At 33.7% G+C, this 19,027-nt stretch overlaps 1 protein-coding gene across 1 annotated transcript; it reads right to left on the bottom strand.

Moving 5' to 3' along the window:
• Positions 1–513: 513 nt before the first annotated feature.
• LOC137405174 (uncharacterized transporter slc-17.2-like) lies at positions 514–17,100 on the bottom strand. Its single transcript, XM_068091402.1, is given in 9 exon segments — positions 514–699; positions 2,970–3,060; positions 3,514–3,664; positions 6,151–6,283; positions 11,199–11,348; positions 13,709–13,930; positions 14,318–14,448; positions 15,263–15,470; positions 16,975–17,100. Coding segments are annotated over 9 exon segments (1,383 nt in total). The 5' UTR covers positions 17,086–17,100.
• Positions 17,101–19,027: the final 1,927 nt, after the last annotated feature.

Genomic DNA, 19,027 nt, shown 5'->3' with positions numbered 1-19,027 from the left:
TTTTGCTAAAGGTTTAAATTTACACTATTCACTGCGATGTGAAAGGCAAATAGGGCAAAAAGTCAAACATCTTTTATTTGTTGCATCTCTATGTAGTTTTTATTCTCTCAATAATAAAGTAACTTGACATAAATGCGATTTTGTTCAGCAGCTCAGTTTTGCTGTTGCAAAGTCTTCATTATTGCTATCTTGTTATCACCATGAATAAAGTAGAGCATATTAAGATTGTTCCCATGAACAAAGATGATGCTTTTATATAGATAACTGTCACATAAGTTACATGTAAATGTTTATAAAACCTTGTTAATACAAAACTGAATGCCTCTCTGAATTCTTTAATCTCATCTTAAAAAGCTCCTATTAAACTTTTCAGTATGACTACCAGCCAGTAAACCAGTACAATACATGTACATATACCGTATGGCGAAGTTGTGCTTGCAAAAAGATGCTTTGTTGCAAAAGAAACATCAAAATTTCATTAATTAGTAGAAAATGAAAAAACCAGCTGTTTGTTTATAACTTTGTGATCTTTCCATTGGAATCATCTGATTCTGAATCCCTCACTTGTAGATCATCTAGAGGCAGCTCCTCTGACCAAGGTTCTTCTTCTCCTCGTGCAAATATCGTATAAAATATTGCTCCTACCACAAATATGGCAGCCCAAATGTAGAATACATTCTGGCACTCAGCTGTTGAACCCTACAAAACAGTCTGTCTTTTTATAACAGCAAAGAAAATGAAGCTGAAACAAATTAAAATGTAAATACATATCAGCATCAAATAATATTAAAATTTTCTAGAACTACAGTAATGTACCGGTTGTTAATGCTCATAATGAATTTGGCATATATAGACAGAGTGTTCATGTGAAAATTCCTTTTTTTGTATAAACGGAAAATTCAGAGAAATAGTTATCTTGATCTCGGCAAAGAAAGATCTTTTAAAACTTTGAAATGACTTCTTTAAAAGTTTGTATAATATGCTAGAAAACCAACAATAATTTTTATTGTTGCATAATTCTTACCATAATGCAAAATTCCAACTGTCCATTATCAACTGAATTTGTTATGAAATACTGATCTTCAAACACTAAAGCATTATATTTGTGAAAGGTAACAGTTTGTAGTTTATTCTTGTATGAAGGAGACAAAATAATAAATTTATTTGTGTAAGTAGGGCCTACTTGATTAGGTTTGGCCAAAGGTGTAGCAAATGGTAACTTCATAACCAGCATTCCACAATGTTGTCGGTACCCTTTTCTTAGCGGTTCGAAAACAGTGAACACGACTTACACCATTAGCATTAGTATGAGTTATAACATACAGTTAATTAGGCAAACATAACGAAGCAGTCATCTACAAATACTGGTAGGTAAAGTTTACTGCAAATTAGAAACTAGTTGTATGCCTTTGAGCCTTGATTATTATAACAGAAGTACGTGCTGTACATATGTTATAATGAAGTAGTTTTCAAGAAGCTGCTCTGCTAGTAGTCAAGCTACTAGATTTATGTGAAGTTTAAATTGCTTCTTTAAAGACAGTTGCCGTGACAACATTCAATAAGAAACTTGATTTTGTAAAAAAATTATTGACCTGTTATATGTTTAGGTGTTATTTAATGTAGGTGCCATCAGAAATGATCAGATCATCTCACATTCTAAGAGACATTTGCTGGTAGCGATGATTTACTGCCTTAATTTTGCTAGAAACCACCACAAACTGTATACAACTAAATGCAGAAATCTCTAGCAATTAGTATTGACTTAGTTATCAAAAAGCTAGCAGTACATCCTCATATTTGATGGCATCCAGCATTCCATCACAAATATGGAAGAGACCGATATCGCCAGATGCCTTGCATCCCCAAACCATAACACTAGTAGGGTGTTTGACAGTTGGCAAGATGCACTGAAGGTCGAATTTTTTAGCTGGTTTTCCTTTGAAGGTGCTTTCATCACTGAACAAGACTTTTACCCAGCGCTCCCGAGTTCACATCACATGCTTTTTTGCCCAGTTTGATTGTGCTTTCCTTTGTTTTTCTTTGACTCGTGGTCTCTCTTTTGCTTTACATCCTCTCAGCTCATTTTTCAAAAACCTGTTTTTTTTGTTGAAGCAGCCACATTGACATCAGCTGACTCTTTACATTCCCTGCAGAGATCAGTACTCATCAAATGTTCATTTTTAGGGACAGCCATCCCAGAGTTCAATTTTGGGTTCAGTAGGGGTTCGCTCTCTTCCATTGCCAAATCTTTCTTCTAGTCAATCGGTTTCCAACCAATGTTCAACAGTGATGGTGACACCTGTTTTGGAGCATCCAACCTCTGAGGCAATTTTTACTGAGAAGGTACAGCCTTATAAAGATGGATAACCAGATATTGCTTCTGTGATGGGAGGTGTTACAGCATTTTGACGCATACCGTATTGCAAGCAATTTCCTAAATTAAAACAATTTTCTTAAACTCTTAAGTTATTCCGCTTGGAATATTGTAGTTTAAGTTTAATAGAAATTTTCGTCACGACAAATACAAGTAAGCAGAATAAATCCATTAGCAAATTGCCCAGCGTTGTTGGATGACAGAATGCCCAACATAAAGTGATGACATTATGTTTTACCAGTAACAAGATTTTTGACCAGGCACTGAATACATAGCATGATGACACTAATTGCACCATTTCTGCTATAAAATGAGACTGAAAGGTTTTTTGTTTACATCGTTAGTACAAAAATAACTTTTGCTTCAAATGATGTGCAATAAAACTATGTAGTAACTAAATGGATTAACATGGCCCCAGCAAAGGTGTCAAGATGAACAGAGCCGTGAATTATTGGGTGGTCTCATAATTTCTGACAGCACTGTGGGTGGTATTCAAGTGTTCAATAAGTTCAACACAGATAAGCAATAAAACAAGGCTTTTTGTTTAGTGAAAATCTTGCGCTTATATAGAGCGGGTAGTAATATCTTTACTCACTGTGGGTGTCATGGCATTAACTAGCTTAGGAGCAACTATTCCAGGTATGGTAGCAATCGTGTTGCTTATGCTATACATCTCGCCAGCGTATCTTTAAACAAATGGATAAGTTATTGTTAAACAAAATGGGTAGGTCATATGCTTTGAGAATACCAGGAGTAAGAGTGAGACAAATGCTAATAATAACTGTGAAACATGTTTACAGTACATGAGAGATATACGATTGAATGGTTGGTATGCTGGACAAGCAGGTATATGTGGGTGTGGCTGCATTGTGAGCTATTAAAACATATTTTAACCAGAGGCAAGACTAACCATTCACAATAGATGATTTTGAAAAGATAAACTAAAAAGGCCATAGAATATTCAAGCAGTACAAAGCTTCCTGATGCAATATTTTCAATTTCAAAGCCACCGCACACACCTGAGTGAAAATGCTCATATGTTTTTAAATCCCTCATGTGTGAACATATCAATCTCTGACCGGAGTCTTTTAGTATTCACTATTTGAAATGGATTTATCTTTAGCATATGAATTGCTTACTTTGGTGCAACATCTTGGGCATTTGTCACATAACCAGGTCGATTGAAACCGATGAACCCAACAGCAATGACAAGGAACACAACTCCCAGATAACTCTTATCACATGGTACATGTCCTGCAGCAACGAGTGCACCAGCTGGAATTAGTAAGGCTAAAATGAAAAAAATTAATAAATGCTAACATACTATGCAATAAGATCAGAGAGTAAACGTACCTGGAATAAAATAGATCTTGGGTGTCTGATGACACAACATCTAACCTGCTCATAACGTAATATAAAATATTTGTGACTATAGGCATGTCTGCAACTCTTGTAGATATTATGATAGACAAATCACTTTATTTTAGTTTTAAGTAGCTTCTTTGTAAAATATTTTTGAATCATTCAGCATGAGTTCCCTATGAAACAATAAAATGACTCTTACCATCCATGCTATTTGACCACCCAACTAACAACGACATTACTAGGACATTCCGTAACGCTACATGTAAAATAACGTTCCAAGCCATAGTTTTCATAATGTTCTACAAACTTCTGAAAATCATTATTATATTGGTTACAAAATTGTCGCAAAAATATTATCGGAATGTTCTAAGAAATGTTACAGAAATAGATTTTGCTAACATTTTCATAACATTGTCAGAGAACATAGTTATCGAATGTTCCTGCAATGTTCCATGAACGCTACTTTGGAATTTTGGAGCATAAATGTCTATATGATAAAATTTTACTGAACAAGCAATGTAATAGGAATGTTAAGGTGCAACATAGTTTTTTATCTTCACATGAATGTTCAGGAAATGTTACAAAAAAATTACTTTTGAGTATTGAAGCGCAAACATTCATATAACATTGACTTACAATGTAAAGATAACATTATGGTACAACATAAATTTCACTAGTAACTGAATAGTGAAAATGTATGGTTACTGAAAATTTGTCGTTTCCAATAACATCACAGGAAAGATATTTTTTAATTTTTGAGAAAATTCAATGTTATATAGATGTAAACAATCATATAACATTGACTTGCAATGCAAAGGGAACACTATGGTGCAACACCTTTTCTACGTTTAAATGAATGCTCCAACAGTGTTCTGACAGTGTTTCTCTTATACAGTAATGTTGTTTAATAACATCTTCCTGTAACATTTTACCTTTGCCAATTAGCCAGTTTTTTTAGAACTTTTCTCAATAGCTTAATAAATACATGTAGGTTAACTTCAGTTATGCTACTTTTCCAAAAATGCATGATATATTTTTTGAAGCTGTTGCCTTTTTATAATCAAATTAAAAAAAATTAGATGAAATGAAACAAATTAAAAGTTTTATTCATCTTTTATTACAAATATAGAAACAAGAAAACTAATATAAACATAAAAGTATTAATCTTTAATGATTTATGTAAGAAAAATTGAAGGCCTTTACAAATTTAGGTTTTTGCAGTTGCATTACAGATATTGCAAAAATGACTGGGCTCCATTAAAATGTGTTTGGCATTACAGCGTGTTGGTTGTAGCGCATGACCGTGATAACCACTTCACCAGCGGTTTTATAGCTATATTTTGATTGCGTTGTATATTAGCTTTTCTGTTATTGTATCATGCTACCATTTGTGCATGTACCAGCAGCATGGCTTGAGGAAAAAATGTTGTAGAAAAGTTATGTTTGGTACATTATAGTAGCGTTGTACTCAACCGGTTAAAGGAGAATTCTGTGAAACCTTATCAGAACATTTGAAAGTGTCTACACATTTACATTCAATTAATGTTCTGCATGTAACGTTCCTGAGACGATAGATAATATCTTTGAAGCAACATTATGAACGAAATTTTAGTGGAATATTTCATAATATTTTTTCAATATTGTAAGAGTGTTGTGCGAGATCATTCGTTGAGCATTCCAGCAATGCATTTCCCATACCATTGCTGAAATGTTAAAAACGGTTTCTACATATTATTTTGTGAAAACGTTGCAATGAAGCGATTTTAGGATTTTTCAGAACTTCCCTAGAATGTTCTAGGAATGTAAACTGCTAGTTGGGTACTACTTCATCTAGCTGAAGAGCTCTATAAAAAGTTATATGTATTATGCCTTATGACTTTGCTGCTGCATATGTATAATGGTTTCGGGGACCTACAGTATATTTAAACTAAGTAAACATATGTAAAAAATAATTCTCACTACAGATCTAAATTTTTGGATTCTCTGTTGTCGGACAAATTGTCTATCATTGCATGAATGGTTAAATGTTACACAACAACAGTTGGCGGCTCATGTCTCAAATTCAACGATTTCATAAAACATCTGAGAGATTACGGGCTTGATCTCAAATATTAGAAAGTGTTGTTAAAACACACAAAAGGGTGGCTTGCCAACCTCAACTCAAAAAACAACCAGATAAGATTAGAAGCATCAAAAAACTGAAAATAAGCCAGGGTTCTACTACAACTTAGCTCTATCACTTCAGCATTTATCGCTGCTCAAACATGAAGTCTGTTTGAAACGTCAAAATATAACACTATAAACATACAGATATACAAACACGAAGAGGGATAAACATACAGACATGAAACTACAAACACAGTTGATGAGGTACGAACATGCATATTGTGGTAATGTTTGTACAGACATACCCAGAAGCATAGCTATCTTTCTTGCATTTCTTGTAGTAACAATTTGTTTCTCTCTCATTATATCTATCAGATGTGAAGCAGAGTTAGCCACTATAAAGCTGGCAATATAAGGGAGGGTAGAGTATAGCCCGTTCTATAACAAAGTAAAACATCTTAAAACAGCTCTGTGTGAATGACCTTTGAATTTGGGATGAACCCTACTGTGAGCAGACAGTTGGAGTGTATTATCTATGCTGATACAGCTTTAGTGACAAGTCACACCGTTCTGTGATCGCTAGTTATCCATGTTGTTATTGAGTTACAAATTGTAATAACAGCAACTGCAGTATCAGTATTGATAATTGTAAAGGACCTCATGTGAAAAATGCTGTGCTGCAAATAAGTTATTTGTAACTGGCGCTATCATCACCATAAAATCTTTTCTACTCATGCAGAACAAGCATGCTAACAATGCTTAAAATAGATTCTATTGAGAGAATGCCAAATCCTATGCTTGTTTTTAACATGAGACGGTAAACTTGAATTGCGAGTTGGTGAAAATACCTATAAAATACACTACTCATATATACCTATAACATACACTACTTATATAGACCTATAACATACACTAATCGTATAGACCTATAACATACACTACTCGTATAGACCTATAACATACACTACTCATATAGACTTATAACATACACTACTCATATATACCTATAAAATACCCTACTTGTATAGACATATAACATACACTACTCATATAGACCTATAACATACACTACTTGTATAGACCTATAAAATATACTACTCGTATATGCCTATAACATACACTACTTGTATAGACCTATAACATACACTACTCGTATAGACCTATGACATACACTACTCGTATAGACCTATAACATACACTACTCATATAGACCTATGACATACACTACTTGTATAGACCTATAACATACACTACTCGTACACACCTATAACACACACTACTCATATTATAATAGACTTATAACATACACCTTTCTGGACTGATATCAATGAGAAGATAATTATCTGTCATGGTAACATTGCAAAATAATTTTGGCAAATCCCGTGACATACCTTTTACTTCACCTATTAATTGACAGATCTATGATTAACCCAAATGATGCCATGAAATATTTTGGATTAAACCAAAATGGCAATTTCTGTTTAGAGCAAGTACAGGAATCAAAATACGCTTTACCCTGTTTGGATTTAGTTATGTATATAAGTACAATTACCATTACAATTACAATTACAATTACAATTACCTACCACCATCGACAAGATATACCGCATTAGACAAAGCAAGCGCATCATCATAAAGTTCACCCAAACCAATCAGCGCAATGAGTTCTTCCAGCAATATCGAAAAAACATTCAATCCCTCTCAGCACTTGGTTTCAAAGAAACAGGAAGGATCTATATCAATGAAGTATTGAGTCGTGCTCAAAGCACACTTTTCTGGAAAACCCGGCAATTTAAAGTGGATTACAACTATAAATATGTGTGGACATCTAATCAAAGAATATATCTGCGTAAAACTCCTGACTCGGATGCCATCCCTATAAACTCTGAAGACGATTTAGAAACGCTAAAACTTCTTTAAATACTCCAGTGAACTTTTACTACTGAGCTTCCTGGCAAAATGGCAGATTCTGAATTGGATTTAGATCTAGATTGTCACGGATACTGTATTAATGATTTTTTGTTCAGCCAGAGTTTCTTCGCTGACAAACTTTCAATACTTAACGTGAACTGCCAGAGCCTTAGAAATAAATTTTTTCTTTTTGAACAATTTCTGGCATGTTGTAATGTTCCTTTTGATGTTATTTGTGTAACAGAAACATGGTTGAATGATGACGAGACAAAATTTTTTGAAATTTCAAATTACACTTTTTCAGGTGCGCAACGTGCTACACGCGGAGGTGGAGCTGGGATCTATGTGCGAGATGGCATTGGTGTGGAGGTGTTGCCGGCTGTGGACATTGCTGGGTCTGACACTCATTCTGTTGGACTGCATTTTGGTGTTTATGCTTCACCTATTATTCTAACTGTGATTTATCGGCAGCCCAGCGCAGGTGTTGCTGAATTTCTTGATGATCTTGAACGCCACATTTCTTCTTCTCACGCTAGTAATCACATCATTGCTGGTGATATCAACATTGATTATTTAGACAATTCAAGTGATGACTATGCCAACTTGTTAGCAACTTACTGTTTTTATAACACTATAACTATTGCAACCCACCATTTTAAGCCCTCAAACAAATGGACGTGCTTGGATCACATTTTGACAAACTTTGTTAGTCCGACAGTGACATCTGGAACTATAAGCGCAGACTTTAGTGACCACTTGCCCACATTTTCATTTTTTCACAAATTTAAAAATAATCAACCCATCTCCCGAAAAACTACTAATTCATATCCTGTAATTGATTATAAAAGTCTAAGAATCATGCTTGAAAACACTAATTGGGACAAAATCTTTTCAAATGATGTCGATTACTTCTATAACGCTTTTTTTGACAAATTATCTGATTGTTCCCAGAAATGTAAATACCAAAAATCAGTAAACACTAAATCTAATCAAACTTTCTTAAAGCCATGGATGACTGAAAACCTTTTGTTGAGCGTTAAAAAGAAATATCGTCTTCATAGAAAACTTCAATCTAACCCACTTAATTTAAAATTGAAGTGCCAATATAACAAACTTAGAAACGATGTTAGCAGGAATTTGAGGGACTCCAAATATAATTATTTTTCGCAAGCTTTCAATAGCTGCACCAGCTCAAAGCAGATTTGGCAGCTTGTAAACTATGAGCTTCTAGGAAAACAAAAGACAAATAGCCATAAACAGCCTTCTAAACTGATTTGTTATCTTAATCCTGATGAACTAGCCATAACGGATGTTGAAAAAGCTAATGAGCTCAATTCCTTTTTTAGTAATATTGGTAAAAGACTGGCCTTGAAATTTGTAAACTTAGTACCTCAACCCCCTATCCAAAATCAAGCATTGTGGCTTGAAAATAATGCTGGTGAAGCTTTTGAATTCCAATACATCGATATAACTGGTTTATTAAAAATTGTAGATACAATAAATTCAAACAAAGCCTCTGGCCTAGATCAAATTACTGCTAAATTTATGAAATCGGTTTCACAGAGTATTGCTTACCCTTTATGTAAGATTTTTAACAAATCACTAGAGACTGGGAAGGTACCTGATGCACTTAAAAAAGCTAAAATATTACCTTTGCACAAAGGGGGTTCTTTAAATGAATGCGGTAATTTTCGTCCAATTTCAATTCTACCAGTCTTTAGTAAAATATTGGAAAAACTTGTTAATCAACAAATTGTTGATTATTTAGAAAATAAATCACTTTTATATAAATACCAATTTGGATTCAGAAGAGCTAGAGGCACATCTGATGCCATCTCAACTTTTACTAACCAAATTCTAGAATCGTTTGACCGAAGTGAATGTGTTATAGGAATTTTTATAGATTTCAGGAAGGCCTTTGATACGATCGATCACGCAATATTATTTAAAAAACTAGAGCAATTTAATTTTAGTGAGTTAACCATCAGATGGATACAAAGCTATTTAACCCACCGAACCCAAACAACAAAAATTAATGATACTTTTTCTAACGCTGACAATTTGACTTGTGGCGTACCTCAGGGCTCGGTGCTAGGCCCGACTTTATTCTTAATTTACATAAATGATCTTTGTGATTGTTTAACTCATCTAACTCCTATATTGTATGCTGATGATACCAATTTGTTTATGAGTTCAAAGAACCTAAACGACGATTTACCTAAAGTCCAATCTGATCTTGAAAAACTAGCTGATTGGTGTCAAACAAACAAATTAACCATTAACTTTGACAAAACCTGTTTTACTGTTTTTAAAAATTACCAGAGCAAAATTAAATTTGATCAGCCTATTCTTTTTAATAACACTTTTATTAAAGCAATTGATGAAGTCAAATTTCTTGGAGTGTCAATTGATAAAAATTTGAACTGGTCTTCCCACGCTCGTAAGCTTTTATTAGATTTACGGCCTATATCAGGCATCTTTTACCGCATAAGTGCTTTCATTCCAAAAAAATTGCTGATTATGCTTTATTACACACTTATTCACTCCAGATTGTGCTATTCAATAGAAACTTATGGCAATGCATCCAAAATTCATCTTAGCAAAATAATACAGTTTCAAAAGAAAATTGTCAGAATCATTAACCGTAAGCCATTTGGATTTCCAACAAACGATTTATTTAAAACCTCTGATATTTTAACTATTGATAAATTGCATAAATATAAGTTGCTTATTCAAGCCCATAAATTATTTTACTCAAAATGTGATCCAGCACTACCATTTTATAATACTCGTCATCAATTACTTTCTCTTCCCGTACCTAATCATCTAACTTTAGCCGGTCAACGATCCTCAAACTTTGCAACACCTGCGCTGTGGAATCGACTACCTAATTCAATAAGATCAATAAAATGTCTCGGTAAATATAAGGTGGAACTGAGGCACCATCTCCAGTCTGGAGAGTGAGTGTTACGGTCTGGTTTTTGTGCTGCTGACTCGGGCTCGCGTACCACTGGCTTTGCCATTTCGCAATGGGCCCCATCATCATTTCTTACTTATTGTTATTTTTTCACGCATTGGTTAATTATATTTTGTCTCGAGTATTAATTCAATTGTGTAATCTTTAAAGGTGAAATAAAACACACACACACACACACACACACACACACACACACACAATAGATCAAACCCTATTCTAAATTGTAGTAAAGCAGAGAAATGCCCATTCGTAACTTCATCAGATTAAACTTAATCTCAGGTTGTCTCACACATCCTGACTGTAGCGAAGGTCAAATGAGCAACTTTAAATAGAAATCAATAAAAGCTAAAAATTAAGTCAACCTAATTTTTCTACTTAAAATCTAAGGGCATCCTGTAAAGTTAATATTAAAATCAATTTCCACTTTTGGACTAATGTAATATTACAACCAGTTAAAACACTCACCGACTTGATGTCAAAATGTAAGACTTCTTTCATGAAGGCTGGTAACTTTGTCACAAGTGTGTAGTTTCCAAAGTTGTTGGCAAAATGTGCTACTACAATTGCCCACAGCGCTGGAGACTTGATCATGTCTATCCAAGGAACTGTGGCATTCTGTAAAATAAATCAGAATAATAATTATTAGCTATACTGATAATATAATAATAATATTGCGAGCTGATCTTAAAAACTTGACAGAAATTAAAAATGCTCAGTGTAACAATAGTATGGTTTTGGGCTTGCTTGTAGCAATGCTGCCAATATGTTGTAAGTGCTGCCAGTTTTGTGATACAAACAAATACTACTAAAAAGAGAAAACTAGATGGAGGTAAATTGTTCACTACAAGTGCTAAGGGCTTGTTCATTCACCAAAACCAACCGCGTTTACACTTGGAATCAATCACCAGTTTATTCTGATCCAACCAACTCTTCTATCTTCAATTTTGCTTCTATTCTTATCACCTATTGTTATCGCTTATTGTTATCGCTTATTGTTATCGCTTATTGTTATCGCTTATTGTTATCGCTTATTGTTATCGCTTATTGTTATCGCTTATTGTTATCGCTTATTGTTATCGCTTATTGTTATCGCTTATTGTTATCGCTTATTGTTATCGCTTATTGTTATCGCTTATTGTTATCGCTTATTGTTATCGCTTATTGTTATCGCTTATTGTTATCGCTTATTGTTATCGCTTATTGTTATCGCTTATTGTTATCGCTTATTGTTATCGCTTATTGTTACCGCTTATTGTTACCGCTTAGTGTTATCACTTATTGTTATCACTTACTGTTATCACTTATCGTTATCGCTTATTGTTACTGTTTTCTGTTCTACCTACTGTATACAGAGCATGGAAATACTCTATAATTATTATGTTAATTTCATTTTTCAATGTTTAGTAGATGTGAAAACGTTACGTAGCTAATTTTATAATAAGTTTTGTCCTGATTTTAAGCACTAGTGTTTTTGGTTAGCTCATAAAGTAAGTATTGCTTTTACCAAACCATTGATTATCAGACTACAGCTCTTAATAGCTCCTTGTTCCAAGAGAGACAAAAATCAGGACATAAGATGCAGCCATAGTAAAGTGTGTTATTTTGATTGTAAGAAGTCACAAAAATGGTTTTTAAGGGCTTCGATCATTAAGAAAGATTGAGACTTTAAATGAACATCAGAAAGGTTTGGAATAAGGTCATACAGTCCATCTATATACATAAATCTCAAAGTCTGTCGCTCGGTGTGTTCTGCTATAGCTATTAAAATCTAGGAATGAAATACTCGTTACGTTCTAAATTTGATCTTGGAACCTACTCTCACCAGGTGATAACCTAACCAATTAGGCTATGGCAAAATGCGGTGAATCTGTTAGGCGATATGAGTGGTCATATCTGGTAAGCTATGCATGAGCACTCTGCGTTACACAAAGTCACTGAAGCTTGCTCTCACATCTCTTCTTAGTAAGTTTAGCAATATGGATAGTAGCGTACTCAAATTAGTTATTGGTAATATGCCAGGCTAATAACAAGGGGCAGGCAACTACACTTCGTGCCACTGTTTATAAGCTGTTTTTTAATACCCCTGCAATGCTGAACATTTGGCTAATTAGCTGCTAAACTTGCATTCTGCAAAGTTTTTACACAAAAAACAATGTAGATAGAGCTAAAAGGAACTTTTAGTGTATTTTTGCAAAAAAACATGAATTATGAAAATAAAACAGATTTAAAAGGCCCATGTTTATTACACCTTCTTTAATCAGTGAATGAGTGTTATATTTTATGTTTTGTATGACTAATGATATTCTTCAAATGCTCAGTATATTAGTTTAACAAGAAGTTAGTACAGAACTCAATTAAAGAACTAAGGAAGGTAATAGTAGAAGCTACCACAGTAAATAATAGTTTTTGAAAAATTAGCTTTTAGGAGCAGCTTCATGATAAAAGACTATTACTAGAAAATTTCTTGTGGGTTAGATTTTAATAACAATAACTTAGCATTATGCTAGAAATTTAGTCTAGTGAAACATTCTTAGCTTAAATCTTTTTATTTTGCTTACATTCTGACAAGACTTTTGCCTTACGTCACGCATCTTTTTTATGATTATTTAGTACCTGCTACATGCGAGTAGTAAGACAATCATAAAGTCATCATACAATCATCTTTATTCATACAGCTTAATTAAATGTATTCCATCCCCTGTTTCAACTTGTAGGTGACTTACATGTTTTCACCCTGTCCTTGTTCTCAACCTTTCTTAAAGTGAGAGTATCAGGCATAACTGATTTGACTAAAGAACGAATACTCTCTCAGATGCGCATAATTACAAAATGATAATCAGTATTAAAATTAAATTACAATGGTCAATATTAAAAAATCATAAAGGTAAAATTATAATTATTTTTGCTACTATTTTAACTAATGTTTGTTATATTTTTCTTTTAACATTAATAATCTGTTACAAACTTCTACAAACCTTGTGAATGGTTACTCCTTGAAGACTTTTTGCAATGTAGAGTTGCTCCCTCTTACTAATCCTTGGATGCTCTTCTGGGGAATCGTAAACGAGGTAGTACCAAGGCAAACAAAAGAGAAGACAAACCCCACCACCGACATAAAAAATGCTTGGCCATCCTCCATCAAATGTTTCCCATTCGCAGGCAAAACCACCCACTCCAAACATCAACACAGTTCCAACCTAAAAATTATGATTCTGTCAAATAAACATGCATGTAGGGAATCCATAGTATGGCCATAAAAGCTATCATTCTCTCAACACGTAAAATACTTTAGATTCCATTAAAAGTTTTTACCCAATCTACAGACATTTGAAGATAGCCTTTCATTACCATAATTTTTAACAAAGATTTTTATAAAAAATGAGAAATTATACAGCCTTCAAAAAGAAATGCTTTAGAAATTTTTTTATCCATGATGATGCCATTTGAAGATTTATATGAAAAATGAGAAAGTGTACATCTTCATATGGCATCATCATGCATGAAAAAATTATCTACAGCTTTGTTTTTAACATGCTAGTAACAACAAATTACGCAAACGTGTTGAATTTGTTTTATATGCTAACCATTCCTCCAGAGAAGCATAATACATTGAGTTTACTTCTTTCATAAGGAGGTGACCAATGGCCTAGCAAGTTCTGCATTGAAGGAAAGACAACTCCAGTAGACAACCCAGCAATTACCCTCAATGCAATGACTAACCCTGCAGAGGTAGCATAATCTTTCCCATCATATCTAAAACAAACAATGCATAATTTATGATAGAATGAATTTTCATCAAAGTAGTTTTTTTTATAACTGTCTATCCTATTTCACTACCATTTAAAAATACAAAAATTATTAAAAATATTATTGTTATTCTTGTCATCACTGAGTTATTAAACAGCTTTTGCTGGAAAAAAATTGCTATTTATTCAGAACCACTGGACTTAGATAGACAGTGCCCTTTTTAAGATGTGAACCTAATCGAGAAGTTTGTTGAATGTTGTCTAGTCTCTTGTGGTCAACATAAAGTATCACCATCTAGCCCTCAGGCAATAGATTATTCTTATTATTATTACTCATCCGCTGGCTGTCCCATGTGTCACAATAAGAAATCACTATCTGCATATCAATTCTTTGACTGAGAAGGAAGCTGAGTGGTGTAGTGGTTAGTGTGGTGGTCAGCAGTTCAGAGTCTCAGAGTTCAACTCCTGTGCAATGTTTTTACCTAATGCTTTTCGCATTTCTTTGGACAGGTGAGTGGAGAGACACTGCTCGTATTGTAGTAAATATGGTATTGAATTATTTTTATAGCTTAAAATCTTCCTCTAGAAAGTATTGAAGCCTTATTACAAATTGATTTACTTGAACAATAATACAGCTGAGACTAATTATAAAATATTCAAACATTAATTTAAGCAGGTACAGTATGTCTGTTGTTTTTGGTGTTCCATCTGCTGAATTTTTTTACTGTAATAAATGTTCATGTTTTTAGCAGAATTATTATTCAATTAGATTTGTAAAGTCACGTTTAAACTCTCTGACTTACCTCGCTGCTAGTGGAGTAAGCAATGTTACCAACCCATAGACAATATAACCTGCCAGAACAACTCTCTTTCCACCAAATCTTCCAGCAAGGTAACCACCAGGAATCTGAGTGACCAGGTAGCCATAGAAGAAGGAGCTCAGCACCCAACCTTGTACATCTTTGTCCCACTCTATTTCACCACTGACTTCCTGTGGTTATAAAAGATAATTATCTGTGTAAACATTAAATTGGCAAATAATTTATATAATTTTGTTTGAGATGCTTTTACATCTCAACTCAGTTGAAGAGAAACTCACAACTTTTGTACTTTTTATAACAAAAACAAGAAACCTTTTGCAAACAAAAACAAAACAGAATTATCAATGTGGTGTAACTAACAGGTATGACAGCGTACAGGTACTAAAAGTGTCAAGGACATTCACTAGTGCGCTAGCAAAATATCAGTTGCGAGTAGAAGCAACACGGCTTTATGTCTTGCCCAGAGTGTACATAGAATATAAAAATTTTTACCCACTTTCCCGTAGCATTCATGCTGCTTACCATTATTTTTCAATCGTTACTAATTGTGTAATGTTCATTGCTCAAATTTTTCACATCACCTATTACATAATCATCTGCTGTCAATAGAATTAGATGTACTTGAGTATATAAACTTTGTGTCAGAAGAGTACCAAGTACATGCCACATACATGTAAGAGTTGACTTTCATATTTTATCTGTTACAAGTTGTTTGTATGTTGCTAGGATATATCTCCAGTGGGTACCTAATTATCTATTTAAAGCATATCACAATGGCTCTATTTGCAGTAGCGAAAATAGCATAACTGAGCACTCACTAATAAAAGGCCACTCTAGACATTGTATTTATGTTTTCATTTTGTCACTCAGTTATTTGAAAGATTTTATACAAATATCTTTGGTCTAGCAGGTTTTAAATTAAATAGCATCGAGTTGCTAATGCAGCAAATCTAGTTCCAAAAGTCAAGGTCAAGTCAATGTCAAGTGAATTCAACTTGTTTCCAGTTGTCAGCTTGCTGAAGAAAGGTTTCCATAATTGAAACAAGAAAGCGTTTCTCTATCGGGAGGAACTTTGTTAAAATTATACATGAGCAAGTGCAGCAAGTGGTCATAACAAAGTGAAAATAATGTCTAAATTGCTCACTGATATTAACACTTGCTAGGCATCAAGAAAGTGCCAAAGTTGAATATTAACTATGCCCAACGCATAGACAGGTACATGTTATATGTTTGAGTTAGCAAGGAATGTTATTTTTGTTTATCAAATTTGCTAATTCAGGTCATCCATTAAAGGGTATGGCAAAATATTATTATTGGTACAAATGAGCTGAGATCAAAAGTAGAGTTGCTACAACTGTTGCTCTAGACTGCTGATACTCACTCCATTAAATAAAAAATTTTAGTTGAAGAGCACATAATCTTATAACATTTATTACCAGCATAAGATAATGTTTTTTACACTACTGATATTTGTAAACTTGGTTTCAAGTTTTTTATTAAAGTTTTAGACACAATGAAGACAAAAATTTCTGTATTAGCTAAAAGTATGAGCGACCTTGCTCAAACTTGAATCAAAAACCCATTTACTAAGTTTTTACAGTTATCTTGCATTGAATTGTTACACTTTATGAAACATTTAAAAACAAATTACAACCTACAACAAGTGATACAAACCTGGTGTATAGCAGATGAGTTACCGAAGGTGGTCAGACACTCCTCTGCTGAAGAAACTTTAGTGTTTGAGATGTTAGCTGGCTTCACCATGCATACAATGGCCACACTCATGTTGACTCGCAAGGCATATAGTAAAATACAGCAAAGAAAACCAGCATAGGCGAGAGTCCACCTGCATGATGTGACAACTTGACACGTGGTCTCTGTAACTGTACAGAGAAAGAGATGCACTGTTCTCATGCAGTGTTCAGCAATTTTGCATAACACTGCATGAGAAAAACATTGGAAAACAGGTTGACTTTCAGAATGGCATATAGGCGCAAGATCAGACACCTAGCACTTACTTATCAATGGTAATTAAAAGGTAACCGTTGTTTTTTATCTGTTTGTTTACTAACTCATTCTCATGATGTTGAAATTGACTGCTGAAACTATATAATACAATCAAACCTTTACATACAATGTTATACACCTATACTAAATACTGTCATTGTAGGCACTTCAGATTGGACTGCTTTCATATGATTATTAATGTTTCACAACAAAGAAAGTTATTTATTATTGTATTATAAATATCCTCTCGTTTGTTATTTAAGTTTTTGAAAAGTACTAACTGAACTAAACAGTATAAGCTGCATCCTTGGTAGATTTAGATATATGAAATGTGAAAAATCATATAGAATGTTTGTTTCTTTGATCATTTGCAAGAGAGGCGTTACGAGCAACATTGTTGACTCAAAGGTGGATGTCTTATCAAATCTGACCTCCATCTTGCCCTTCAGCAATATACTCCCCGCCTCTTATCTAACATGTGATATCAGATAAATGCAGCTATTACTAACCATATGACCTCACTCTGTCAAAGACATGGTTTAAAAATAGCATGCAGATAAGATAGTTCTTACTGAGGCAGCACTTTCAATAATAAGAACAAATTTTATAAACTGTATACAATGCTGCGAGATAGTTTTATGGTTTTAATAAAAAAAACCCAGAATGTGTAGAAACCATTAACACAAAACCTTCATATTTTTTCCTGTTTGTATTCTGAAGACGGCTTAGAAAGATGCATTGAGACAGGCTACACATTCATAAAAAACAAGAATTGAAATAAATTCTTTGGTCACCAGAATGCTTTTATTGTCAACTAATATGATTACATCTCTTACACTATTTGCTATCAAACACCTAAACAAATATTAGGTTTTATTAAAACTTATTTTTTTAGACTACACAAGCTTGCTTGGGCATTCACACTTATGCATAATTTCAGGACACTTGAAATCATAAAGTCAACTTGGAGTACTTTAAAAATTCTTGACCTTAGCATCTAGCGTCTTGGCAGAAAGTGGTTCGAACTTGGTAAAACAAGGTACAACAAACAACGACATTACATTGTAATGCAATTTCTTCAGCAAGCTTCATACAGGCAATGTGTTCATGTCTAGTTCAACACTACTAACTACCTGCTTTGGCAAGATACTTTTAGTATTAAGAAAAATAAAATAATCTTTGATTCATTCAGTTTCAATAATCCTGGAAAAGATAGTTCCATACCTTCTTTATCCTCTTCATGAAGTTTTTGTGTTGAATGACTTGCCATTGTATGTGATGCCCTGTTATTACAGTGTTGTGTTATCAGTGTGAAGATAACTTAAGACTTAAGCTGAGATTGAAATTGCAGCTGCTTATCTTAAGAAGCACCTAAATTGAGCGTGCTTCGTTATGGATGGTGAGAGTAGTGAGATCTTTTGCCAAAGCAGCTACCTAATGCACATAGCCTGCATTTTTCAGTAAACCTAAGTAACTCCAACATTAAAAACCAATTTTCGGATTTTACCTCAAGCCATATTACCAGAATCACCTTATTAGCCTAGTTACATGTGGAAATACAATGAGAGTTATATTAGCAAAACTTGTACATTGCTGACATGCAAACTTAGCAAACAATCTTTTCTGTTCTCAAAAGATGACTTTTTAGTTCTATAGCTCTGGTTCTACAACTATATTATGTTATATTGGATAGAAGCGAACTTAATATTTAATGCAGACA

Source organism: Watersipora subatra, chromosome 9, assembly GCF_963576615.1.
Source record: "Watersipora subatra chromosome 9, tzWatSuba1.1, whole genome shotgun sequence".
Classification (NCBI taxonomy): domain Eukaryota; kingdom Metazoa; phylum Bryozoa; class Gymnolaemata; order Cheilostomatida; family Watersiporidae; genus Watersipora; species Watersipora subatra.
The sequence above is the reverse complement of the archived record's forward strand: the minus strand, read 5'-3'. Positions and strand labels throughout refer to the sequence as shown.